Genomic DNA, 25,356 nt, shown 5'->3' on the forward strand with positions numbered 1-25,356 from the left:
CTATATCGTCCCCGGGTTGAGATGCGAGCAAAGCTGATGATGTGATATATGGGATACTCTCGGAAGGAGGGACTTCTGGAGTCTCGGTAAGAATTCGCCGACTATTTGCTGGAGCAGAAGCCCCAGCGCTAGGGGAAGATCGGCCTTTGGATGGTGAGTGCCCGCCCATGGCTCTATTTGAGCTCGTCAGCTCGGCTCGGTTGTCTAGGTAAAATTGATCACACTTACGCTGTCGATGCTCGCCTCGAGAAACCTCCCGGGGCCAGGCCCGCGCTTGATCCTCTATCGAGCCCGACTTTGATCGGTCTCTCCAAGATTCGCCATGAAGCGGCGCAGATGCTCCTCATATGTCGCCCAGGATGGGATCAATAGCCAAGATTACTGCTGTTTCAAAAGCCAGGTCCCACATCCGAGCCGAAAGCGGACATTGGTGTAGTCTCCGTGGTTGGCAAAGGGTCGAAAGTGGCAGTGCCAATCCCAGGCGAGATCGTCTGTCTCTCTCTCCTTTTGAAGTAGGATCCTTTCAGCATCTCAGCTCGACCCCATTTGCACTGACGTTGATATTGACATTTGATCGGCGGTGTCAGTCTTCTGCCAGCCCAGTGCGCCTGATGGTATGACCTCTTTCTTGCCATCGTTCTTGCAACCCTTACGGCTCATACCTCATTATCGAAATCGACTCTTGGAGTTCTCTAAGAGATGTATAGCGGAAACGAATGAGCAGTGAGTGTGTCATTCAGGCTCAGACCTTTGTGGTGCTTCCAGGGTAGACCATAGAGGTGCAACCAGTGTCGCGCTTGCGCTGACGCAGAACAAGACTATTCGGACCGTTGGAGCAAGCTGTGACGGCAGTAGTCATCATCGCACTGGGCGAGTTTAAAATCCCGTAATCCTCCTCATTTTGACGTCGTTTCTTCAGCTCTACAAGCGCCACCTGATTTCTGGTCGAGCGTACAGACGCCCTCAATACGGAATAGTTCGGTAGCAGAGACGGGGAGCTTGAATACTCCGAACTCAACTTTGCTTGCGAGGCCGCCTCTGTCATCGTCCCGCATATCCAGAGGCTTGCGCTACTGCCTGCAATCCCTCACTCCAGATCCTACTTTCTTATTTGTTGTTCTGCTACTTCTCAATGTGACCCTCTTACTTCTGCCTTCCGGTTTCAAGAGACGGCTTAATGCGTCCTGGAAGCTCTTTTGGCCTCCCTGGAAGGATCGTACTTCCCAAACCCCAGCTACGAGTGCGAGAGCTAGGCCAATGGATAGACAACCTTCAGCATTTTCAGCTAGGCAACAAACAGCAGACCCTAATCGCGTGCCGCAAATGAGAAGGGACTCGCCAAAGAGTGGTACAGATGGCGTGATGGACGCGGCCACGCCCACCAAAGAGTCCAAGAGAGATCGAAGCCTGACGGATGCGCAGAAGGTGCAACTGAAGGCACTTCAAGCTGCAGGAAGAGTCGAGTCTGGAAAAACAGCCGACCCGCCTAAGGTGGCATCTCCCTCGGCGGATCGGGTCGTGAAAGCTGAAGAGAAAAGTCTGTCCCAATCTGAGAGAGCGAGAAAGGTGAAGGAGCAGCGGCTTTCTAGCACTTCGTAGGTCGCAGACCCGCAGCCTCTGCCGCCCCGCTGACCATGGAACAGGAGCAGTACGGATAAAGGCAAAGCTCGAATGACAGAACAGGAGGCGGACGACGGACTGTCCACTGATGATACAGGGGCTGAGTCTACCTCAACAGCTGCATCAGATGACAAGATGGAAGATCCCCTCATGGCCGGCGATTATCGACCACTCAAGTCTGTCCTGAAGAAGTCAAAGAAGAAACCTCGTCAAAAGAAGAACATCCACCATAACTATTACATGACCATGAGGGGTCACAAACCGTCATTGATTCCGTTCCCACACGGGTTCCATCCCAAGCCCCATCACCCGAGAAATACACTGTGGTTCGACAACGTGCCAGACAACGCGGATCATATCATGGCGCCTCCTCCTGTTCCGAAACTCCCTGAGGAAGGCAAGGAGGAGGAGCAGGAGGATGAGGGCGAAAAGAAGGCACGAAGTGGGACTGGAGACGAGAAAGACGGGAAGACAAGCGGCAGCGAAGACAAAGAGGGAGGGGCGAAGACTGAGACTTCCACCGAGATCAAAGCCTCCCAGTCACGCTCGACGTCCGGCTCTAGGAGTACATCTGGACCGGAGAAGGTCAGAAAATTTGCCAAGCTTCTCCATAGAGATAGTGCTCATCTTTCAGCAGCCCGCAGCTGCCACGAAGGATTCTGGTTCCGATGACAAGACCTCAGAGGAGAGAGCCAATGCACGGGCGACAGCCGACCGAGAGGCAAAAGCGAGAGCGAGAGCAAACGCAGAGAGTGACAGGAACCAGGGCTCGACCGTCAATCCAGACAAGACGCCTATCAACACACAACTGTGAGGTCCATATTCGTGGGAGCATGCACTGAAGCGAAATCCAGTCAAAAGGCAACCTATGTAGCTCAATGTCTGCTCTGCGTGCTTGTGTATCTCGGTGAATAAACTATTGCTTCGCCTCAGTCTGACGGGACGTAGTGAACGACGTGCTTGGTTTCCTGCTCCTTGCCTCATTCCTCTATACTCACATCACCAAGCAGCAAGATATGGGTGACGTGGCAGCCGCCACATCTACCCTTCCCACCCATTCGTCACCAAGGCAGAGTACGCGACAAGATGATTCAAGTATCGGAACCTTCAAGCGTTCAAAGGAGAGTGGAAGCGATGGTCCAGACGCCGATACCCCATCTAAGCACAGGAAGATCACACGTCCGGCAGGAATGGTTGACTTGCCCACCTCTATATTCCAGTCCGAGACTGAGCCGTCAAAACGGCCGCTCCGACCTTCGACCTTCGCTGATCTGACTCTACAACAACAAGAAAGGTACAAGACGCTCTTGAGAAAGAAACAGAGCCGGGAGGCATCTGTCAAGGACCAAGAGTGGAAGGCGGCGAGGCCGTCATCACTACCAGGATCCCGTGAGGGAAGGTTGACAGCAGAGGATGAGAATGAGGGCAAAGCTAAGGCATCTTCCAACATCGACCGAAGCGATAGCACCAAGAGACAGCTTCGATATGAAGACCTAACTGACGAGCAGAAGCAAGCATATCTGCAAGCCAGAGCAAAGCGAAAAGCACAGGCAGGTCTCAAGAGCAAAGTCGGTCAAGGCAGTGGATTGAGCGCGGACGATAAGGCGAACCTATACAGTCCAGGAGGAGATACTGATTCGAAACTTGCATAAATGCATACAGATACGATGTGCAGGGTCTGTGCTCGGGTGGATGTTTTGACTGAAGCGTGTGATCATGCGATGGAGTGGCATGAGCCGAATAGCAATGCTCATGCGTCGTGCGAGAGATTAGGATGGTCTGGGCTTCTAACGAGACATCAGCGTGGTAGAAATGACGGCACTGGCAGCGCACCTTCTTCTTCTTGATGAACATGGTCTCTTCCGGTGGTCTCGGCTTGGCCATGGTAGGTGCCTGAGGAAACGGCCTCGGTGGAGGAGGTCGAGGAATGGGCACAGCTTTTGGGGTTGCATTGATGAGCGGAGCCGACTTGACAGGCTGAGCGACGTCGCTAGCCTTGTCCCGGCCTTCGAAGTCCGAACTATGCGACTTGGCGGGTTTTGGGTCACGATTCTTCTTATTCGAGATGCTCTCCGACGAAGATTTTCTCTTGGCTGGAGATAATCCCGCTGGTGGTCGCATGGAAGAGGACTCGGATTTGACCGGCGAAGGGGCAGGAGATTTTCTTTTGCTGACCTTTCGATATACGTTGGACATGCTTGAGACTTCCTTATCGGGTGAGTCGTCCAGAGACATGTCGCTGGCGGTGCGCTTGAGCTTCGTCTTCTCTTTGCGTGTGCCAGAAACGTTTGTATGTAACGCAGGGGCAGGAGCAGGCGCGAAAGTGGCGGAGGTGTACTGCAACAAGCGTCAGGATAGCCAAACCCAACCACCAACATTGACGAAGAATCCCCGATCTCGCGCGTCAGAAATGATTGTGTTCCATCGCTGATCGCTCCGTTCCAACGTGGCGCCATTCCCTAGAATGAAGAGAGAGCTCTTTGCACGGGTCAAAGCAACGTTCATTCGTCTAGGATCTTTCAAGAACCCGATGCTCGGGAGTGATGCTCCAGATCGCACACAAGATAGGATGATGATGTCCTTTTCTTGTCCTTGAAATCCATCAACAGTGTTGAACCTCGACATGTCAGCCATATCGAAATGAGGTACTCACTCGATCTTCTGCTCTATATCCCCGCCATAGGCTATCCTGAATTTGCTCTTCATCTCGTTCAGTTGCTCCCTATACATCGTGATCACTCCAATGCGCAGAGCGAGGTTGATCTTGCTTCCGAAGGATTCCTCAAGACCTCGGTATAGATCGACAGCGGCAAGGGCCTCGGCAGTATTCTTCGTCGATGTGCCAACACGTATTTCGTCACCCTCGACGTTGAAGAAACGGTAAGGACCGTACACGTTCCTTTCGTGCCAGACGGCTGCAGTCTTCTTTGCCATATTCGGACCATCCTGCAGTTTGCCATCGTAGAAAACTCTTGATGGGAGTTCTGATATGAACGGATGCATTCGATATTGAATGCTAAAAGGGCTTTAGGGTTACTTGTGACATTGGACTTACCTGAGCAATTGCACGTTCTTCGACGATTGCTTGACCATCCGGACGAAAAGACTCTCGTTGTAGTGGAACTTTTCTACGTCTTGAGAGATTGTTGTCGGAGGCAATTGATTGGGATCTAGACAAGTCATCTTAGAATGTATTCTGGGAAACAAAACGGGGAAACTCACCTCCTACCATGATACACCGCTTACAACCGTAGCGCAACGGGATCAAGCAGCTCAGTTCGATAGCCTGGGCAGCCTCATCAATGATGACGGTCTCAAAGGCGTAAGGAGCGAGACTGTCATGACCTGCTCCCGACAAAGTAGAGCAAATGATGTCGGCTTTGCTCAAAATATCATCCCGAGCAGCACGCCTTGCACCCTCAAGATGTCTGGTGGCGTCTCTGGCTGCATCCTTCGCTCTCGAGAGCTGGTGACCCAATGTCGTCCGCTGGTGCATGAGAGCGTGCTTCTCATTCTCGAGAGCTTTTTTCTCGTTCTCAGGGGCAATATCGACCTTTTTCTGGATCTGCTGCAAAAAAACCTTGACAGCCTCCAGTTCAGCTTGTAATCGACCATACTCCGTACCGCCACCCCCATTGGCCGCTGTCGAAGCCGTGACCTGCTTCTCGACGAGACTATCCAAGGAGACGTCCTTGATCGCCATGTTGACGGAAGTGTCAATACCTATTCGTACTACATTTGGCTGATGTCGCCTTCCATTCGGTCCAGGCACTCCATCGATGAGACGCTTGCACACTTCATCAATGGCTGCGTTGGACGGTGCACAGATCAAAAGCTTAGATTTTGGTGGTTTCCTCTCTCCAGGATCCGTTGATATCAGCGCGGGTCGTTCAGACATCCATTTGCCGACGAGACCACTGATCGTCTTCGTTTTCCCGGTTCCAGGGGGACTTAGCTTTCAGCAAATGATGCACCTTTTGCGACTTACCCTTGAATGAGAGCGAGGCCATTGACGTCCAGCGCTCCAAGAACCGCCCGAGCCTGGGGTTCGTTCAAGTTGTAAGTTTTTTGAGCATCTGCAATATCCCTTTCAGAGAGATAGGGCATGGTCGCACTTCTGGCCTGAAGGATGTCTAAAAGTAAGGGATCTCCATAATATGGCAGACCTTGCAAAGCCCCGAACTCGCGGAGAGCCGTACTGAGACTACAGGGCAGGTGAGTGCCAAGCTTTTCCAGCATTTGACTCACGACATGTGTTTTTGGACAAACCACTTGCTCTTGATATGCAGTTCTTTTTGATCCATGGATCCCAAAATCCTGACTTTGAACATGGTGTCTTTGGATCGGCGTTTGAAATCCTGAACCTTGGCGATGATCGACTTGCACTGTGGTCGCTGCAGTATTACCAGATTCAATTCACTGATAAAGAACCCTTCCGGTACTCGACCCTGAACAGAGAGCTCTATATCGATGAATTCATCTTCGTACGATCTCATGCTGATTTCCGTTGGGATGGGAGGCGCCGACGGCTTCTCCTGCTTGAACTGAGCCCACAGCTCTTGAAGGAACAGCGATCGCATAATGGCTTGATATGAATTGACTCCCGCCGGGAATGTCGTGGGGACTGCTGTTAATTTGGCCAGGTCTTTCATGGAGGCAGGAGGATGCGGGGCGTCCTCTCCGGTATATTCAGGATTCCAAGCAAGAATATACCGGTCAAGTCGTGTGAGATCAGGCTTCAGACGCTGACGCATCGCGTGTTGCTCAGCACGCTGTCGTTCCCTTGCATCTTGGTAGCTCGGAATCTGAATGGTCTGGATAGTCTTCAAAGGCCGCCTCTCGACCAGGACGCGGCCCGGCTTCTTAGGTGTATCCCTCTGCTTGTTCAACAGAGCGCCGAGTCCCGCTTCGTCGTCCGATTGCGATGAATCAGAGGACGTGTCGTCGTCGACAGTTGGCTTTGAGACCGGTTTTCGAGCTCCAGTGTACGCTCCGAGCCCAGAGCCAAGTTTGGACGCAGCCGGGACTTTCTTCACGATCCCACCGATCTGGCGCTTACGTTCCGCGGACGCCAACTTGTGCTCTGCCTGCATATCCCGCATGAATTGCGATTTGAAGCTCGACTTTTTCGGTGGACCGGCGAGCGAGGAACCAACGTGCATATTGAGCTTCTGGGCCGGCGGCCTTGATCCGGTCATGTTAGGTCCGCTGATCTGATTTCCAAGTGGCCGCGGGGTCTGGCCCAAAGTCGTAGGAAAGCGCAAAACTGACTGATTGGAGGAGGTCTTTGTGACCGCAGCGGAAGATGAAGAGGCGACAGAGCCTGTCCGACTGCCAGTCGATGCGGCAGCCTTACGCTCCATGGCCTGCAGAGCCTCCTCAGGTAGCTCTTCCAAGAAATCATCGTCACCGAATTCGTCAGAGTCATCTTGAATTTCCACCACCTCGGGTCTCTTGGCCGGCGCCATTTCACTCGTTTTCGCAGGCTTGCCCTGAGACGACTGTTTCATCATGATAGCGAATGCATCTTTGCTGGGTGGCTTCAGCGGCGGCTCCACGACGACCACTGGGGAACTGCTACCGGGCTGCGGTGTAATTCCCGTATCCCCAGTATCGTCGTCGTCCACGTCAAAGACCAGATGGAAGGGCTGGATCATCGCGGCAAGCTCTGAAAGCTGACTCTCATCCAATGCCTTGTTGTCGTATGATTTGCCGTCCCGGCGACTGAATCGGTCCAATTCTTTCAAGGCATTCTCAAGGATCGGAGCCTTGCCTAAATCAGGATTAGTCTGTTCGATCCTGCCCAATATGGTTCTGATGAGCTCGAATGCCTGATAGAGGGTTTCCTTGCTGTGGGTATAAGCGACAATCTGCATGCTATTCTTACTCATTTAAGCGAAGCCAAGTTGTCAAGTCTCTCAAGACTGGTTGAAGCATCTGGATGAGCTCGGTGCCGCTTCGTGTGGCTTTCGCCGGCGATGGACCTCGTGAGGCATGTTCCGTGTTGTCAGAGGCAGCCGCTTCAAAGGACCGGAAATAGTCCGCGATTTGACGCCCGAAGATCAAGGCATCTCGCATCCAGTCCACCATAAATTCCCTATCATAAAAGTCGGCCCATGAAGGCGTACGCTTGAAGATGACACAAAGAGCATTACACATTCGATCCCAAAGCTCGTGCACTTTGCGTCGTGCTGATTGCCCTAACGATTGCGTATTGATGAAATCGCTCGATTGGAGAAGGGGACCATCATCGCCAGCGTGACCACAGAGAACTTCGAGAATGTCCGTGAAACAGCGCACAAGCCATTTGGAGAGGGAGCAGGATTCTTGAGTCAAAGAACCGGTCTGTACAAAGGTGTCCAAGAACTGTATCAAACCATCGATGGATGCTATCGGATTATGGCGCAGAAGAGCACGAAAGTAATCGCTTCGGACGTCGGATTCCGGGAAGAATTGTTGGAGGAGATTGCTTGTGGCGTTATGAATGTCTTCAACTGGTGACAAAAGCAGTATGATTCCGGCCCGACAAACTTCATCCGATTTCCAGAAAGACGCCTGCCGACTATCGCTCCACGACACCGCTACAGACTCCAACAGTCTTGGGAACTCGTCTCGAGAGATTTTGATCGCCGTATTGATTGAATGCTTGGCGTCGCGATAATCGTCCCTACCCACCGCTGCTCCCAGTCGCAGCGCGTCGTAGCCCCATGATCCTGAGCGATCGAGCTTATCTATGTGAGCGCACTGGGCGACACTGGCGAATAGTAGTGCCAAGTTGTCCGGGCTCGATATGTTGACCTGCTGGTAGGTTTCTGACCATAATCGATCGCTGATCTTGACTCTGTGCAGATGAGAAGCGACAACTGGAGCCGGGATCGCGTTTCCATTCTCTGCTGCCCTCCTTGCTTGCTTCTGCCGCCTCATTTCTTTGGTCACAATGATAGCCAGACCCAAAGTGGTCTCAATGATGTCTTTGCAGTCGTAGCGGAAACAGATCTGGATCAATTGTCTAGCCACAACTTGCGTCTCCGATGATTGATCAGTGCCGTCGAATGCACTGGCAGTGATGAACTTGGCTTGTTCATCAAGAACCCGACGCAAGCTCTTCCGCGCTGGGCTCTCGTCATCTCGGTCCAAGCTCCGCTCCGAGTTCTCGTCGTCTCGACCTAGCCGTCGCTCCAAATCGATGAGCATCTAAGCCAGGTTAGTACGAGTGCAGTGCAAAAGCTAGTGTCAACTTGCCTTGATGCCGGTCCGAGCTGCGAGCGATCTCACATTGATCTCGTATTTGGCAGCTTGAAGATCCTGAAAGCAGAATGCTGCAACCTTGGGCAGGAGCTCAGAGAAAGCAGCACTGTGATCTTTGTCGTTGACGTTCCGCTGGAGTGCCAGTAACGAGAGGACGAAGTCTGGTATCCAAGCAAGAGGTCCCACGGTGGTCTCCTCCACCTCGCGGGCCTTGCCTTTACCGTTGGCCGCACTATTGGCATCCACGTCTCCTGCCGCACGAAATGTCGTAAGCAACTGGCGAAAGGCATTATTTGGGGTAATGTCCGAAAAAAGGATACTCGGCAGAGACAAGTCGTTGGACCATAAATCTTTGGCTGGACACAGTTGCAACAACATCTTGAGAACGTCCAGCTTGGGCAGCAGAGCTGACATCAGCTCAGCCGAGCTCGCGAGGTGCCTCACCTGATGCCTGAGCCAGCCGCTTTGACAATGTACGCAGAAATGAATCGCCTGATGACAGACTCGAAGGTGACGACAGCAAGCCTTCTCTAAGAGCATTACGGCTGAGGGAGCCAGACCTGAGGATATCCAGCAATGCAGTCCAACCCATATCCGTACTCGCATCTGGCTTGTCGTCGATTAGCTTCTGGATTTCCTCCGCGATGGCTGTCCCCTTCCAATCATCCAACGACAGCGGATGTTGGCTTGTGAGGGCTAGGCAAGTCCCAGCCCATGACCTCGTTTCGGGCGACGAAGAGCATAGCAAATGGACAAGCACAGGCGTTATACCCAGGGAAGCCAGTCCCGACAACTTATCTTTGGGTAGTCTCTCCGAAGCAACGAGTGCTCCAACAGCTTCGACCTTGAGCAAGGATGGCTGACCAAACAAGAGCTGCAGCATGGGTTGGCTGAGCAGAGAGATAGACTTTGAAGTGCCTTGTATCTGAGACGATTGAGGCATTTCGTTGAGTATAAACTCCGCCTCCCATCTATCGACGACGGTGAAGAATCTAGATTGGGCTTCAGAGGTGCGCTGGGATAGATATCTTGCCAATGTCAGCTCTCGTTCGTTGGCATCACGAACCTTTGCTGAAATCTTCGTCTGACCCCACTGAACCGCCTGGAGCAAGCTTCGCATGATCTGAGAATCTCCTCCAAGGCATCCATAAATACCGCCGCTTCATCCTTGCGTTTATTCGCGATGATGTAGAGTAGGAAGGTAGCTGCCTCACGATGCAGTTCGGTTTTGACCCGATCGCAGTACCAGTGTCGGCCAGAAGCGGAGCCTCCAGAGGATGACATGAGAAACTTGTATACGGACGAGATTTCATCGGTAGGGAATCCGCTGGACACAGAGATCACTTCGTCAAGGATGGCCTGTATGCGATGTGACGTATGCTCGTCCCCTTGAGCTCCCGAGCTCGACATTTTGTACCGAGGGAGGCTTTGAGTGCTCAAGTCACCATTTGAAGACCCCAGAGAGGCTTAGAGAATGCGAAGGGAGGAGTTGTCGTGAAGTCTATCTGTTCATGAAGAGGGTCTTGGTGGATTTGAATGATAGAGTCATTTCAGCTTCAATCGATCGCGCGCGACAAAGTCACGTGGCATCACCGAGCGCGGCCCTCCAGCTAGCAGCCCGGCTAGAGTTATGGCTGACATTTGGTGGGCACTGCAATGTAGGCTTTGTTCACCGATTTCGAGAGCTCCATGAACGACCGACATGGCCTCAGTCTGATGCTTCCATTCCAAAATTGAACCCAGAAGCATGGATAGGACATCTTCATGAGATATGCACAGTCACCGAGGAGCAGATCCTTACGTCAGCTGTCGCATGTTGCTGGGTGTTGTTTCGTGTCTGGTGTAAGTCAGATTGGCAGACCGCCAGGACTCCGGCGATTGCTCGCAGGGTCCACGACCTGTGACCATGGGGCTTGATAGCCATGTGAGAGATGAGTGATACGATCTGATGCATACGGTATCGTTTTCGATCTCTGCTCCTATCCTCTGACCCTTGGGATCCGCTTTCGATTTCTGAAACCCGCCTCGTTTCCAAACATGCGTGATCATGGCTAGCGGCGAGATATTGGTAAACAATATCGGGCACAATGAGGCTGGGCGAATGACAAGTTCTCCATTCGCCCACACCTAATCTTATAAAGGTCGGGTCAGAGTCAAGGTCTTGCATTCCCCATTCACTTCAGCAACTTCCTCTTGTCTTTGTCATCTTTCTCATAGCTACTTTTCTTCGGGCCAGGTGCTCTTTCATCCTTCTTTGATTTCGCTGTCGCTTTTCTTCATCCGAACGAATTTGTTCTCTGCTTGAAATGTTCTTCGTAACCGCTCTTCTCTTCTTCAGTGCTGCATCAGCAGCACCTGTGCCCGAGCCGACCGTCGAGGTGAGAATAAGCTGTTGAAGGGTCTAACAGATGCCTCAGGGCCGCGGTCTTCTAGGCAACGGCTTGCTCGGCACTGGTCTGCTCAACGGTGGTCATGCACTCATAGGCAACGGTTATGGAGCTCCTCATGGACCGACATACGGAAATGGAGACGGGTGCATCCTCAACGGAGGACAGCCTGGTGTCATGAACAATGGGCTTTGCGTCCTGGTGAGCCGGACGTGGAAAACGAGCTGAGTCTCTCAGTCTCCCCTTGGAGTCGCTGCTCGGTCTGAGTCGCAGCAAGATGGGGTCCCTTGCCAACTTGTGAATGGAGCTCCGGGAGTCATGCAATTCGGAAATTGCGTTAGGATTCCCCATTCGATGAACACCAGAGGTGGACTTTTATCCATCAACCAAGGGGAGCCCTGCGCTGGCCAGAACGGCCAAGGATACTGGCACGACGGGATCTGCATTCCAGTCTTGGATGGCGCGATTCAGATCGACCAGAACAATATGAACGGTCACTTGTTAGATGGATCTGACTGTATCACCAACGGTAGATATGGATATATCAGGAACAAGAAATGCGTCGTGAGTTGTCTTTACATGAACCATTGCTGAAGGCGATAGTCTGGCGGATTGCTTGGCCTAGGATTGAAAAAACGATCTCATCCGCTCATCAAGGGTGACGGAAACCTCCTTCATGCTGGTCTCGACATTACCAGCCACGGCCAGCATGGGAAGCACGGCTCTCTGCTTCACTTGAGGGACATGCCCAACGGCTATTATGACGATGATGATCTCATGGCTCAGCTTGAGGTGAGCCAAACATGTGACAGTGGCTGACCTTCAGTCCGCTGCCGTGTCTGAGCGAAGTTCTGATGAAATTTCCGAGCCTCGTGGACTTCTGGGACTCGGCAACGGAGCTGGAGCATCAGGCGGAGGTCCCTTGGGCTTGGGATTGCCCGGCAATCTCGTGAGCATCCGGAATTGGATAGACAGATTCATGACCTTCATTTAGGTCTCTGCCTGACGAGAGGCTACTGAGGGCGGTAGCATTCTACCGGTCTCCTGAGGATCATTCATGGTGCTTTTAATGATCTCCTAATCTTATGCATGCCCTAGACCCCTATCACCAACCTTTCAAAGCGTTAAGTGTCCGCAACTCCGCCACGTGCGACATAGAAATGCATCATGTTCGCGACGCGACTAATAAACATTTTCTGAAGGACATTCAGTCGACCAGTGCCGCAGAGCAATGAACATGGAGTGACATGGTTCATCCAGATCTGCTTCAGCAAGCTTCGCTGCTTGTTCAGCAAATCGGCCCCGACCTTGACGTGGAATCATTTTCTCAGCATGTCGTACGCGAGATCGCAGACCCATCTCGGGGTGCATCACGCAAGGAGTGGAGTGATATCGAGGGTCCATTGAGAGGGTACGTCGGCGAGGGAGGGAGGGCAAGAGCTCGACTGACTGTGAATATCCGAGCAGGATCATCAACACGCTGCGAATCAAGGTCCAGGACGATGTCGCCGATGCGCTAGAGAAGGCATTAAGTACGCTACAGAGCCGGAGATTGACAGATTCTTCGGCATGGGAGGGAGAAATGGCGATCAAGGTGAGCTCGAATCCCCCGAAGCTTGGGTCGGCGCGTTGAAGTCGTCTAGATGGGCAACTTACCGGATCATATACACTTCCTGGTGAGATGACAGCCATTCTCTATTCGCTTACTCGGCCAGCTGAGCCTCGCTCAACCCCCGACGTCCAAAACCACTAGGATAGCTCGGTCATATCTGGACAAAGCGTCGCCGTCAGGCCCGACAGCGGATGAAGTCCTTTACCAAGTGATCATGTCGGGTCCTTTTACCGGTGCCCATTGGGGCCGAGGTTATGAACAAGAAGCCACGCATGGTTGGACAGACAGCGAATCCTCCTCCTCAGAATCTGATGCAGATCTCGTGACGCCATCCACCGATCGCATAAGTCGGACGGCGGACCTAGAGACCTTGCTGAGGGGTCGCCTAATCCAGGATCAAGAGGATCGCCTGCGAGAAGCCCAGCGGAGTCTAGCCAGTTTCAAGGAGAAATACTACTGGATCAACATGGGCCAGTCGTTTGAACCCTTATCTGCTCATACCCACGGCTGGAGGTCATTGGCCACGCGTGAGCAAGGATAGAGGTGTCCAAAGGCCCTCATTGACGCTCTCTAGGCTCGACGACTGCTCAGCTTGAAGCAGCGATTTCCAAATCCAGCAGGATCCCCAGGAAGGTGAGGGTGATCCAGCCAAAGAGTTCTTCCGTTAAAATGTATCAGGTTATCTCCAGTCTGGCTCTACAACGAGAGCTCCTCTTCGCCCTCGACGGACGACCCGGCATACTGTTCTTCTTTGACGAGGACGGCGCCTGTCAGATTCTTTCTGGTCATCCATTGGTGGCGCACATGTCAAGCGCAGCGCTGTCAAGCATTGTGGATCACTTCGCGAACCAAGCAACCATTGGATCGAGGATACGACGTTTCGTAGCTGGTACTGCTAGCTCTTCAGCCTTTTCATCGCGGAAAGCTTCGCAGACGTCGAAGACGCACCAAGCATTCGCAGATGCGCTTCAGGAGATCCTGACTTCGTACGCTGAATGGATAGGCGGAAACGAGATCGGGCTACTACGAGGCGTCAAAGTGGATGAGGATAGGTCAACTCCCGCAGCATCACCCATGTCGCTCAAATTAGATCTCGATCGACACTTCGGAACCCTTCTCTCCCGACTCGACTCTCTGTTGCCGAAACCTGGAGACCCACCTACTGATCTTCTGAATGACATCTATACTACCATCCTATCGCTGCCTGCCAGTGCTGCGGAGCTATCAGAGGCGCTCACGAGAGTCTTCATCATGTCCGCTGAGCCTATGTGGAGCATGCTGTGCAGTTGGCTAAGCGAAGGCATGCCGATACCATCGGGTCTCCGTTACCATGACGACACCCGAGTCTCTTTGACCGACGAGAAGCCCTTGGACAAAGAATTCTGTATCGAGAGAGATCGCGACATCTCATGGACCGACGAGGACTTTTGGGCGAATGGATATGTCACTGGCAGTGGCGGCTGGCCCTTGTTTCTCGGTGAAAGGACAGAGGAGATGATACTCGAGGCTGGCAAAGCGAGAGGCCTGCTGCAATCTTTCGATAATGCCCCGCTAAAGGAGGACTGGCAAACATTGTTCCAAGTCTTGAACACCTCAGGAGATCGACTTTTGGCTTCGACAGTTCCCGATCTCATCTTTGATCATTTGTCGCCAACTTGCCGTCTCACAATGTTTCAACTCCGCCGAGCCTTGGAGGAGGATTGCGGGCTGGACGCACATCTGGATGCAATCGAGTCACTGTGCTTCATGCAGAATCACCAAGTCATGAGCGAGTGGATGTCGGAACTTTTCCAAAGGGTATTCTTAAGGATACATGGCGAATGCTGATTGATCACAGATTGGGTCCAAAAGACAGTGGACAGACTTTCAGACTCTTTCAAGCTCCATAAGGGAGATCATCGATCAGCATGGAGGCACATTGATGAATCCCTCGGCTCTTCGCATCCAGGCTAAGAAGGCCCGGAACACAACGGAGAAAGTGTTTGATACCATGCGCCATGTCCGGGCCATTTACGACGTGAGTGGCAACCTAAGTAAAGGAGCAAACTGATCCGCATTGCAGGTGCCATTCCCCCTGTCACAAGTGTTAACGCCAACGTCCATGGAGCTGAGATCCGAAACATTTTCCGTGCTCCTTCAACTACATTATGCATCACATGTTCTGGCCGAATCGCGAAAACAGGACGCCGTCTTTATCTCCCACGCTCGTACCACAATTGACATCAGGTCTATCTGGCAACTTCGCCAACAACTAAATTGGGTGATCGGGTGCGTGCTCAAAGACCATTGATACATCGTGAAGCTGACCGGAGGTTGTCAGGATCTTCTTGTCATGGTTATCTCGAGATGTCATTGAGTCTCGGACTGAGCAGTATCGGCGAGAAATAACGGCGATCACATCAATCAAAGGAATGATCGATCTGGAACTCAGATTGTGAGTGGTCTCAGCAGGTGGCGCTTCAAACCCAATCACTGATTTGATTCAAAGTGCGAGACTCGTACATCGTTTGAGCCTCTTGCACCCTGATGTGAGTCAAGACTCAGTGGACGAACTCGTAGCTTTCGCTGATTCTGACAGGTGGAGGCTCTCCGCGCTCAGCTTTCGTCCATCTTAGAGCTCACAACGACATTGGGCAAGGTCTACTCCCAGTACATGAACGACACCTCAGTCGCCTCTACATTCCAGCCTGAGCGGCAGCCATTCGCACCTTCCAAGAAAGCCTCGAACACGAGACGGGAACGACACTTTGAAGGAGATCCGTTGAGCGATGACGAAGAAAGTGATCAAGAGGCGGAGCTCATCGAAGGCGATTCGTCCTTTCTGCTAGCTGAAGATTTTGGGGCGAGATTGAAATTCATGAAAAACCAACTGGGCACGACCATTGCCGGCATGATTGACACCGTGAGATCTCTCGCAGAGGGCCCAGACAGGGCGCCGCAGTCCGCCGAGGACGATGCGAGGGAGCAGTGGGCCATGTTATCGATGTATTTAGACGAATGGCACAGGTTCCAGTCAGAGCCCACACCACGGGTACAGGCATTGTAATAGCAATTTAGGTAGTATCGCACCATGTTGTATCCCTGGCATCATAGCATCTTGTGTACAGTATATGCATTTGCTCTAGACATGTCAAGTGGGGTAGATATGGATACAGAATGATTTCCAGGCTCTAGACGCTCCTCGTTCCCTCCCCAGCAGATTCATTGGGTCGATAACGGCGATGACGTCGGATCCTGTCGAGTAAGAAGGAGATGTGGTGTGGGGATAAAAAGGGGAGGTGGGGGGAAGGGAGAGAAAGAGCGAGAAACAAAACAGCAATCGATCAACGAGCCATTCATTTTGGGTTCAATCAAGAAATCACGCAAGATGGGCATAGACCTCTCGATCTTGAAGGAACGTACCCCGAGTCCCGTGGCAGTCTTCCCCCTTTCCTAGTCACCTCTATACTGTACGTCTCCTCGCCATAGGTGGGAACGGGGTATCGCCATTTCAAAGTCTGGCCTTCGATAGAGTATGTGCCCTTTGTCACTTTGATGGAGATATTCAGTTGAAGCGGTAGGATGGACTCAGAGGCGCTCGTCGAAGATGTAGTTGATTTTTTGGATCTGGCCGAGGATCCATTCATCAAGCTGACGCGGGATGAGTTGACGGAGGAGGAAGGTGACGCGGTGAAACCAGCGAGAGATGCCGCATAGTGGACATAAGGCAAGTAGAGCTCTGTGCAGATCTCGTTGGTCGATTCGTCCTCTGATCCCACGCGGACCGAAAAGCGGAACCTAGTCGTGGCAATGTCAAAATCGATCCGATCAGGTGTTCCAACAGTCTTAACAGGATAAGGTCGGCATGTTGCCGCGGGTACCCTAGCGCCATCAAGGATGAGCGCAGGAGTAATGCCTTGACCATCAGTGATAGATTTTGGAGAATATGTCCTCCTGGAACCCGGCGCCAAGGTGCTACCAGTGGAAGAACGAGAACTGTCGGAGGACGTCGAAGAACGGTGCGACGATCCGGTTACAGATTCGACCCTTGTGGTCGCGCCTGAGGAAACCTTCGACGACGAGTCTCCCTCGGTCGTGACCGTTTGACCACCGCGGAGATCATCACGACTCCAGATAGATAAATCCTCTCCGTTCCTGTGAATCAGGTCAGATATTGACATGGCCAAGGCACCCACCAGTTGTCTCCCCACTCATGAGAATTGTCAGGGCAATAAGTCCAGAGCGTCCAATTGAGGCAATTGGGTCCATCTGCAGCGTTTAGCGAGCAATCCCAAGCTTTCTGCTGGGACGAGTAGTCTCCTTCTCCTTGGCCTCCGTCGACGTATCCATATGCTCTTCTGTCATCCTACAGGCGCCGGTCAGTGAAAGCTGCAACCTTGAGTCTGCCACTTACGAGATCGAATGGACATCCAATCTCACCCATCAGAGTGGGATACGATCCATACACATCCCTCGTGTCGTCTTTGAGAATTCCCAATTGACTCTGAATGGAGTTGCGGATCGCCGTCTCTCCGACCTTGAGAGACTGATAGACTGACCAATATTTGTGTCTGATGACACCGAGGGCGTCGGCATTGAACCAGTTCCAATGACGGGTAAGCAGTGTCAAGCCGTCATAGTAATGCGGTGCAACACATGCTCTTCCCAAGAGAAGCGATTCAGGGATGTGAGGTGGAACTGCAAAGACGGGCGGCTGAATGAATTGAATGGCTTCTGGATGATACTGCCTGATGCGAGTTGCATAGGCGACCCAATGCGTCCGCCAAAAGTCGGGCACAAACTCGACAGGCCGAGAAGGATCCGTAGGATGTGTTCGGAAGTAGTCACGCTTGAGCAGAGCAGAGGTTGACGTATCCCATACCCCGTGCTGAGCCCAGACTGAAGAGGGTCAGCTATGTCGCAAAGTGGCGGGAGTCACTCACCACATGTGCCCAGCTGCCACCCAGGGTCCCGCTTCCAACCCCATTTTCCTCCTCCACGGGTCTCCTCGTCCTCTGGTTTGAGCCACAGCTTGGTTCCCTTGGGATCCAGCACCGTCTTTCCGGACAACTTTGGGCCCAGCTGCGAGAAATCCCAAACATCAACTTCGACAGGCTGACCCATAGCCAATCGCATGCCTTGGAACGGGCTTGGCATGGGTCCCTTCTTGAGTCGTTCCTCTTTTGGTACGACAGACAAGTCGCTCCTGCCTACTAAGCCATCTCCGGGCTCGTTCATGCTGTCCCATCCGATGACCACATCGTCCAGAAGATCAGGTTCATCCGCGATCCTCTTGGCAAGTTGAGCTACCGCGTCCAAATAGTGATTTTGAAGCCAGTCTTGGATATTGACACCGTCGATGATGCATTTGGGAGCGTATGCTTTCCCAGCAAAGAACATCGTGAAGACCGTCAAGGACACCATTCGTGGATAGTTCGTCGCCCAAATCATGCTAGGGAAGGAGGCGGGATCGGGTTTTTCACGGGAAGGGTACTCGTGATGGAGAAAGGCTGAGAAGGTGGCAGAAATCCCCCGAGGATCTATTCCACACGCATAAAGTGTCCACAAGGGTGCGCCGGATCCGCCTGAGAATCGAGACCACTTGATGCGATGGATAGGTCAATAAATGAACTCGAGCTGACATCATCGACTCACAACATCTTGGTGAGGATCCATAAACACCTTGAAGCCCCATTCTTTGCACTTCTTGAGGACCTTGATGGTGTACTCGATGTACTCGTGGTCATACTTTCCCGGACCCTCATGCTCCAACGCCTCCCAGGTGAACACGTATCTCAAGAAGTTGTAACCCCAGGCTTTTAACCGAGCAAAGTGCTCGTCTGCACTGCCATCGTCAAGATTCACCGGTCGGTTTGAGAAGTCTGCCTTTCCAGCCTCCGCATCGTCCCAGAATCCTTCAGTCCGCCAACTAGGCTGACCTTTGCCGCTGCTACAGAAGTTTACACCCCGCAGCAGGAGTGCACGGCCGTGATTGTCGCGGAAGTGGAAGCCAGTCGTGTGGATGTAGGAAGGCGGGACCTGCTTCCCAGTAGCCGGGGAGAGCTGTGGGACGGGAGCCATCACTTTGACTCGATGCTTCTTGACCCAGAAGTTCAACTTGAATGTGAAAGAAAAGAGGAAAAGAATCAACAGACGTGGGTCGAGATATTATCTGACGTCGGTCGATGGAGCCAGCAGTCACGGGAAAAAGGTATATTCAGCCGAGATTTATCCGAAGCCGCTCGTACCGTCTGAGCTTGCTTGGCGAAGTGATCACTTGACACTTTGTCCATTCCCATTCATCTGCGTATCGTAGATGACACAACAGTCATACGAGGATGGCCTGAAGAAAGCTCAGGTGTGTTTGTTGTTCAACAGTGATCCACTCCTTGTGTTGCGCACATCTGAAACTGATCTCATGACTTTTAGGATCTGGCCAGCCGGGCCGTAGCAGCCGAAGCATCCCTCTCAAACCTGTCGCCTTCGGTCTCCCCTCTGCCCACTTTGCACAAGGCATTCCCACTGTACATCTCCGCGGCTGAGGTCTATTCGTCCTTGTTGTCTTCACACACAGCTTCCGAGCAAGACAAGGCACAAATCCGAAAAAAATGGCGATTGGTCCTGGAGAGAGCCGAAAAGGTCAAGAAGAAGATTGAGAGTCTCGGTGGAAGTGTCGGAAAGGCTTTGATGACGGATGAAGGGGAAGAAGAAAAGATCAAAGCCAGAAGCTCAACGCTGAATGGGATCAAGGCTGAAATCTGGGAGGGACACGGGATACAGGCTGAGCTTCGAGACACAAAACCATACATCGACGGACTCCAGCCTGAATTGACTGATGAAGCGGCCAAGCTCGATCATTCGTGGCATGCACAGCCCGATTCCCATTGGGGGAGAGACATCAACAAAACGGATAGATGGGTGGCGCGACAGGGTCTCGGTGCAGACTGTTCAGTCGTTGCTGCTCTTTCGGGCTGCATGGAGCACAACCGTAAATGGGGAACGAACGTGAGCGGTGGGCTCAGCATTGATGCAGAGAACACTAAATCTCCAAATAGCTAGCGGAGAGTGCTTTATATCCCCGTGCGACGACAGGTGGCAGTAGACGATCAGAAACTCGCAAGCATGTTGTGAAACTCTTACTCAATGGGATTTGGCGAGGCGTGAGTCTATCCCCGCCACGATTACAGAACGAAGCTAACTCTCAATCCCCAGGTGATCATCGACGCGCTGCTTCCCAACGCCAAGCCGAGTGATGCCGCTCTCTACCCAGTTCCATGTGCTCTGTCCACTTCGAAGTCTAACTCATCAACGGATAATCCCCACCCATGGATGCCGCTCGTCAGTAAAGCCTACTTCAAGGTTCATGGGGGGTACTCCATGCGGGGCTCGAATCCTTCGACAGATGTTTATGAGCTCACTGGTTGGATACCGGAGCGTGTAAATCTGTCCGAGGGATTCAGACGAGAAAAGGAATGGAAAAGATTATACGAAGCATGGCAGAAAGGTCATATCTTGGTGAACATTGGGACCGGCAAGACGGTTAAGTATGGACTAGTTCCCTTACATGCGTACGCTATCCTAGGTGCGTCTCCTCGTTCCGGACTCATTCCACGCGCTAAAAAGCATGCCTAGATGTGATCGAACAAGGTAGCGAACGGTTGGTTGAGGTTTACGATCCAGGACACGGACAAGAGATTGATTGGCGCTCTGACGACGTGGTGAACGATCTGAACCGCTTGTCCATGGGTCCCAAGCCCCAAACTCGCGGCGTTTTCAAGAAGACTTGGGATCAGCTGTGCTCTGACTTCGAGTCATTGAACCTGAACTGGAATCCACAATTGATGCCTGTCACTGCCTCTAAGTTCTGGTATGTGATTTCTGAGCCGAGCCCGTGTGACTTCGCTGATTATTCTCAGGTCATGGCAGAAGCCGCTGTCGCTGGATGATGCGTCTCAGCCAAGTGGTGATTACTAAGATGGGTCATGTCGAGGCTGATGATCCTTAGAATCTGCTCCGCGCTACCGATTGTCCATTTCCGGTACACCTGATGGATCGTCAGAGGTTTGGATCTTACTCTCACAGCATGTGACGAGCAACGACAGACCTTTGGACGATATCGCATTGCGTGTCTTTGAAGAACATTTCGGAGGCACGACGTCTGACAAGGGAGTCTTGCATCCTTCCAAAGCGTCCGACTCGGTGAGCCGGGAGTTGCAACCTTGTCGGATAAGCTAATTCGTCCGCCTGTCCCAGATTCCTTTCTCAAACTCTTGTCACTTACTGGTACGTCTCATTTTCCAACATACGTCTTCCCGCCTCACAATGTTCCCTAGTATCGCTATACTATTCGTCGATCCAACACTTCGCTTCTCGTCATCCCTACACGAGATCGAGGTATCTTCCGTACAGACTTTACACTTCGAAGCTTTGCGCCATCTCAATACTCCATGAATCTGGAACGCATCTCACGAATACTGGCGTTCTCCACTTCGATCCAGGGTGATCTGACTAAGCGCAATAGCGGTGGACATCCAGGCTGGCCAAGCTGGGTAGATAATCCACAGTATGCGCTCAGAATCTCACCTGGTGACCGTGGCGGAGCGAAATCGCTTATCAGGATCACGTTGTCCGGGATCAGCGAGCTAGCCTGGAACGTCAAGTTGCTTTGGGGTAAAACTGGTCTGGTTACAGAGTGAGTCAGGGTCTGGAACAAGCCTGGTAATGATCAACTCGAGCTTCCCTGAACGTCTACAAGGCCTGTCCAAGAGTCGCTCATCGCAGACTCGGGCTCATACACTCATGGTGCTGCATTCCTCGACTATGCAAACTTGTCGGGTGAGGTTTGCGCAGAATTCCAATTCACTCTCTGATGACGACTCAGCTGGGATGTACACCATTTCAATCTCAGCCTTTGAGCCAGGTCAACTTGGCAAATTCAACATGATGGTGGAGACGGATCTGCCTGCGACTCTGCAACCTATCCCTCAGGAAGGTGCAGGCATGTACTCCAGAACTCTCACTCGAAAATGGTAGGTGCGCCGCGGTGTGGATTTTTATTTGGGTCCTGACATCCTCCATCCCCTACTTAGGACTGAGCAGATCGCCGGCGGCCGACCCAGCGGAGGATCTTATGGTCGCAATCCTCACATCGAGTTGGTCTTGCCGAAAGCTTGCACGGTGATGTGGGTTAGTCCAATCTGCTAGAGGTCTGACCCCATGCACAGGGCAAGACTATTCCATGTGGTTCCCACTTCCAGCCCGATACCTCTCAACCTGACACTATTTCAAAGGTCAGATGGTGGACAAATAGGGGACCAAGTAGCTACTTCTGGTCCATACTCCGACAGTCTATCGGGCGTCCGACTGTCCAGGACAAAGCTCGATGCGGGTGTCTACTTGCTCGTTCCTAGTGCCTGGGATCCCGGGATGGGCATAGGGAGTGAATGGGAATTACGCGTATGGGCCGATGGACCTTTGGAGCTTGACGCTCCGTGATGGATATCGCATACGGTCTCATGCATGTCATACCCAGGCCCGCGTCTTCAAAAGCCCCATGATCGTAATCATTCTTCGACATCACTCTCCTCGATCTGCACCAGGGTCAGTCAGGATACTCAGCTGGACACGATGTACCCACATCACTCTCATTGGCTCTCTTGACTCTGGTCCCGGAGGCGTCCTTGCCCTTGACGGACGACCTGCGTCCGAGATTGACAGGGAAGAGCTTTTCAGAGCCGGAAACATCTTTCAATTCCTCCTTATAGCCATTCGTATCACCAATCGCGGATCTCGCGTCGATATCAGCGATGAGGCGGTGACGCTGCAGCAACGCCAGCTTACCTGCACCAGTAGAAAAGAGCTTGCAGGATGGAAGGGTTCTCGCTATCAAAGTTGAGGATTGGCGATACCCATCCGTGTTCTTTTGGAGTATCAAACTTCCCAAAGACCCATCGTTGCCAGTCCGTCAAGACCCAATAATCACATCCGAGGCGCTTGGTAGCACCCCACGAACGTGACCAATACCACGAGGCACGGGATCGCGTGTCGTAGTGATAAGATCCCTAGGGTCTCGTTAGTGTCGCGGGAAAAAGAAAAGAAAAGAGGGAAGCAGCGTGTCACAATGACTCACGGAGACGACATATTCCTTCCAATCCTCAGCGGAAAATGCGCTGGAGTTGATGGTCCTAACTACCAGTTTGACATCCTCAGAGTCCCGCTTGATCAAGTGGAACTCGCCGGAGCCTACAATGGATCCGGGCTGAGCTAGGCTAGAAGCCTCCAACTTTGGTTCCTCTCACCCATTGGGGACTTGTTGAACCGCCATTGCCACGGCTTTGTCTTTTGGTCCCGGAGAGGTTGGGCAGTCGCATGTGCGTGTTCGCCGCCGTCCTGACCATGAAGGTCAGATGACTCGCCGTAGTTGATTTCTGGAAAGCGGCCACTTACGCTCTCATAGCCTGCACCATCGATGGCTTTACCCGTCTGTTGGTCATGCTCAAAGTCTGCCGGATCCGAATCGAGCGCAGTGAGAACAGACCCTACAGCTGCCAGGGGGAGGGTGGAAAGACCTTGACGGGGGCATCCATAAGCTTGACACGGATCCTCGGCCGGGTTCCGCTTTACACTCACATTTCTGGAGATCTGCCGGTGCTTTTAACACATTTGGGACGCTCGAGATTTCCTGTAAGAACTTGGGGAACTTGTGATTCGGGTGTGGGCTGATAGGCTCCTTTGTCTGTTTGGAGAGGTCTGCGTTGCATTCCGTCAGGACAACTACTGTACACTCGACCAGACGTACAGTCTTTGACTTGCTGTTCGAAATCATCAATGACCTGAACGGTCTTCAATGTGCCCTCGGACCAATCGCTTCGTGGACCAGTTCCACCTGTTCCAGGAGGATACTGTTCGCGAAGTTGAGGGAGAGGAGTGGATAGGTACTTGACCAGCTCCTGAGGTCGTTGAGGCATGGTAAATGAGGACTGTCAAGTCAAAGTTGGAGCGACTCGAAGCTCCCTGGCGTGATCTCAGCCTGTGATTTGCACGTTGACAGGCAGACACGTTGATAATGTTGAGAGACCTGCTTCTTGTCTAATTTATGTGATGGGATCTGCGGGTGTGTGGGGTAACCGGGTCATCCCCGATATTTACCGAGTAGCAACGTGGCAGAAGAGTCCGATTAATCCCGATGAGTAGCCAGGGCTTGAAGGGACTGAGAACAGCTTGCAGTGTACATTTCCCCCTCAGCCGCATACTCACGGGACAGCGGCGGGAATGCAGGAAGAAGAAGGAAGAGGAGGGGCGGAGGTTCAGTGATCAGCAATGTAAGTATCCTCGGCAAGAATCGGTGTCTAGCGGTTCGAGCACCTGGAACGCGGACGCAAAGAGACATTCCTTGATGTAACGGGGAATGCATTCCTGGAGTAGTGTGGAGCGGCGCTACCGTGCCAGCCGCACATCATGCCGCGTCATATATTGCAGGATAAAGTCAAGGCCGATGAGCATCAGAGAAGAGCCCAGTATGCTCTCCCTCGGTCCGCTAGAACGGACCATCAGGATCGAGACTGCCACGATGTCTGATGGTGTAGTCCATCGAATTCCCCAGGCGCTCGCCCGCTGCAGCGATCATGCCAGTCATATGAGACCATACTGAGGATTCTGTCGTCTCCTGAGAATCTGCGACCTGGGTACTCTGGTTATCTGCCGTACTAAGGCTCGTCGTGGTATCAGCCTGTTTGGTCTGGTCGACTCCGTCACCTGACTTGGACGACATGTCTGGGTACAAGTTGTTATGTTTGTTGTGTTTGAATGATCGTCGTGGATTTTTGCCACGTCCTCTATGAACCTCTCTTCTGGAGGAGGAAGAAATACGTCTCGGATGGATTTCTGCTCGTCGAGAATTCCAGGAGAGCAAAAACCATAACCGGCTGAATTCGCTCTCCGACAGAAGGACTCAAGATGAAAGGACGGCCCAGGAGTCGTTCGAAGCGAGGGAGGAGCAGAGAAAACAAGGAAAGAGCTGGAGGAGCCAAAGAGCTTGGCTGGAGGAGAAGGCCATCAGCTCAAATGGATTGCAGCGTCTCGACTGTTCCGAGAAGGTCCTGATCCCCGCTTTCCTTCTGCTGTGTCAACTTGCCAATGACTGTCATTCTAGTCAAAAGGGTGAGTGTGGAGGAAGGGTCTGAGTGTGGCGTGGCAACCAGTCGGACCAGAGGAATCATGACAATCCGGATCTGATGTGTAGAGTCACCGCCGTGCCCAATCAGCTCCATATGACATCTTCTCAGACTGCTACGAAAGATCGCGGATGTGGGGTCTCTACCCTCTACCACGGAAGAGAATGGTTCTGGAGCGGCCTGTACATTTCGAACATGGGACACGAAGAACCCCTAATGCATTTTTACATTTAAGAGAAACCAACCGGCTGCCACACCGCCGAAATCATATGACACAGGACAGATCGTCCTACCATATCTACTCGTTCCTTCCAGACGGATGAACAGACCTGGGAAC

General features: G+C 52.4%; 7 protein-coding genes across 7 annotated transcripts; 3 read left to right on the forward strand and 4 right to left on the reverse strand.

Moving 5' to 3' along the window:
* Positions 1 to 1,257: 1,257 nt before the first annotated feature.
* On the forward strand, positions 1,258 to 2,434 carry BD324DRAFT_609032 (hypothetical protein; the record flags this gene model as incomplete). The annotated part of the gene is made up of 3 exons (XM_022014140.1): positions 1,258 to 1,595; positions 1,644 to 2,205; positions 2,258 to 2,434. The coding sequence occupies 3 exons, from the start codon at positions 1,258 to 1,260 to the stop codon at positions 2,432 to 2,434; spliced, it is 1,077 nt and encodes a 358-aa protein (XP_021870473.1).
* Positions 2,435 to 3,142: 708 nt separating this feature from the next.
* On the reverse strand, positions 3,143 to 10,415 carry BD324DRAFT_645965 (SEN1 N terminal-domain-containing protein). The gene is made up of 12 exons (XM_022017616.1): positions 9,935 to 10,415; positions 9,313 to 9,896; positions 8,863 to 9,275; positions 7,508 to 8,814; positions 5,869 to 7,470; positions 5,609 to 5,824; positions 4,843 to 5,570; positions 4,676 to 4,790; positions 4,274 to 4,636; positions 3,997 to 4,237; positions 3,454 to 3,957; positions 3,143 to 3,407 (listed from the first exon to the last, which is right to left on the reverse strand). The coding sequence occupies exons 1-12, from the start codon at positions 10,276 to 10,278 to the stop codon at positions 3,390 to 3,392; spliced, it is 6,435 nt and encodes a 2,144-aa protein (XP_021870474.1). The 5' UTR covers positions 10,279 to 10,415; the 3' UTR covers positions 3,143 to 3,389.
* An 851-nt stretch (positions 10,416 to 11,266) lies between these two features.
* Positions 11,267 to 11,820, reverse strand: BD324DRAFT_491786 (hypothetical protein). Its single transcript, XM_022012934.1, has one exon. It carries the CDS (start codon positions 11,604 to 11,606, stop codon positions 11,298 to 11,300), a length of 309 nt encoding a protein of 102 aa, XP_021870475.1. The 5' UTR covers positions 11,607 to 11,820; the 3' UTR covers positions 11,267 to 11,297.
* A 640-nt stretch (positions 11,821 to 12,460) lies between these two features.
* Positions 12,461 to 15,962, forward strand: BD324DRAFT_628562 (Spc98 family-domain-containing protein). Its single transcript, XM_022016127.1, has 11 exons — positions 12,461 to 12,666; positions 12,723 to 12,849; positions 12,899 to 12,931; positions 12,971 to 13,394; positions 13,442 to 13,500; positions 13,546 to 14,664; positions 14,705 to 14,884; positions 14,930 to 15,135; positions 15,188 to 15,301; positions 15,356 to 15,395; positions 15,446 to 15,962. The coding sequence occupies exons 1-11, from the start codon at positions 12,503 to 12,505 to the stop codon at positions 15,911 to 15,913; spliced, it is 2,934 nt and encodes a 977-aa protein (XP_021870476.1). The 5' UTR covers positions 12,461 to 12,502; the 3' UTR covers positions 15,914 to 15,962.
* A 255-nt stretch (positions 15,963 to 16,217) lies between these two features.
* BD324DRAFT_580824 (putative cellulase like glycosyl hydrolase) lies at positions 16,218 to 18,927 on the reverse strand (the record flags this gene model as incomplete). The annotated part of the gene is made up of 5 exons (XM_022013467.1): positions 16,218 to 17,001; positions 17,043 to 17,212; positions 17,261 to 17,745; positions 17,790 to 18,447; positions 18,502 to 18,927. The coding sequence occupies 5 exons, from the start codon at positions 18,925 to 18,927 to the stop codon at positions 16,218 to 16,220; spliced, it is 2,523 nt and encodes an 840-aa protein (XP_021870477.1).
* Positions 18,928 to 19,162: 235 nt separating this feature from the next.
* On the forward strand, positions 19,163 to 22,341 carry BD324DRAFT_651615 (hypothetical protein; the record flags this gene model as incomplete). Its single annotated transcript, XM_022018361.1, has 13 exons — positions 19,163 to 19,204; positions 19,276 to 19,851; positions 19,902 to 20,006; positions 20,059 to 20,428; positions 20,479 to 20,713; positions 20,763 to 20,809; positions 20,852 to 21,045; positions 21,100 to 21,129; positions 21,180 to 21,538; positions 21,602 to 21,681; positions 21,728 to 21,875; positions 21,936 to 22,028; positions 22,071 to 22,341. 13 exons carry the CDS (start codon positions 19,163 to 19,165, stop codon positions 22,339 to 22,341), a joined length of 2,550 nt encoding a protein of 849 aa, XP_021870478.1.
* Positions 22,342 to 22,375: 34 nt separating this feature from the next.
* BD324DRAFT_491848 (hypothetical protein) lies at positions 22,376 to 24,064 on the reverse strand. Its single transcript, XM_022012935.1, has 8 exons — positions 23,645 to 24,064; positions 23,476 to 23,595; positions 23,293 to 23,414; positions 23,145 to 23,235; positions 22,976 to 23,088; positions 22,687 to 22,907; positions 22,484 to 22,634; positions 22,376 to 22,436 (listed from the first exon to the last, which is right to left on the reverse strand). The coding sequence occupies exons 1-8, from the start codon at positions 23,811 to 23,813 to the stop codon at positions 22,410 to 22,412; spliced, it is 1,014 nt and encodes a 337-aa protein (XP_021870479.1). The 5' UTR covers positions 23,814 to 24,064; the 3' UTR covers positions 22,376 to 22,409.
* Positions 24,065 to 25,356: the final 1,292 nt, after the last annotated feature.

Source organism: Kockovaella imperatae (genome assembly GCF_002102565.1).
Source record: "Kockovaella imperatae strain NRRL Y-17943 chromosome Unknown BD324scaffold_8, whole genome shotgun sequence".
In the NCBI taxonomy this organism is placed as follows: domain Eukaryota; kingdom Fungi; phylum Basidiomycota; class Tremellomycetes; order Tremellales; family Cuniculitremaceae; genus Kockovaella; species Kockovaella imperatae.

Coding starts and splice junctions, on each gene's coding strand:
- BD324DRAFT_645965 (XM_022017616.1), bottom strand. CDS start 10,278: ATGTCGAGCTCGGGAGCTCAAGGGGACGAGCATACGTCACATCGCATA. Junction 8,815..8,862: donor CAGCTCGGACCGGCATCAAG/GCAAGTTGACAC, acceptor AACCTGGCTTAG/ATGCTCATCGATTTGGAGCG. Junction 4,637..4,675: donor AAGAACGTGCAATTGCTCAG/GTAAGTCCAATG, acceptor AAGCCCTTTTAG/CATTCAATATCGAATGCATC.
- BD324DRAFT_491786 (XM_022012934.1), bottom strand. CDS start 11,606: ATGGGGAATCCTAACGCAATTTCCGAATTGCATGACTCCCGGAGCTCC.
- BD324DRAFT_628562 (XM_022016127.1), top strand. CDS start 12,503: ATGGTTCATCCAGATCTGCTTCAGCAAGCTTCGCTGCTTGTTCAGCAA. Junction 12,850..12,898: donor AGGGAGAAATGGCGATCAAG/GTGAGCTCGAAT, acceptor GAAGTCGTCTAG/ATGGGCAACTTACCGGATCA. Junction 13,501..13,545: donor CCAGCAGGATCCCCAGGAAG/GTGAGGGTGATC, acceptor AAAATGTATCAG/GTTATCTCCAGTCTGGCTCT.
- BD324DRAFT_491848 (XM_022012935.1), bottom strand. CDS start 23,813: ATGCCTCAACGACCTCAGGAGCTGGTCAAGTACCTATCCACTCCTCTC. Junction 22,908..22,975: donor GGAAGGAATATGTCGTCTCC/GTGAGTCATTGT, acceptor ACGAGACCCTAG/GGATCTTATCACTACGACAC. Junction 22,635..22,686: donor GCTCTTTTCTACTGGTGCAG/GTAAGCTGGCGT, acceptor TATCGACGCGAG/ATCCGCGATTGGTGATACGA.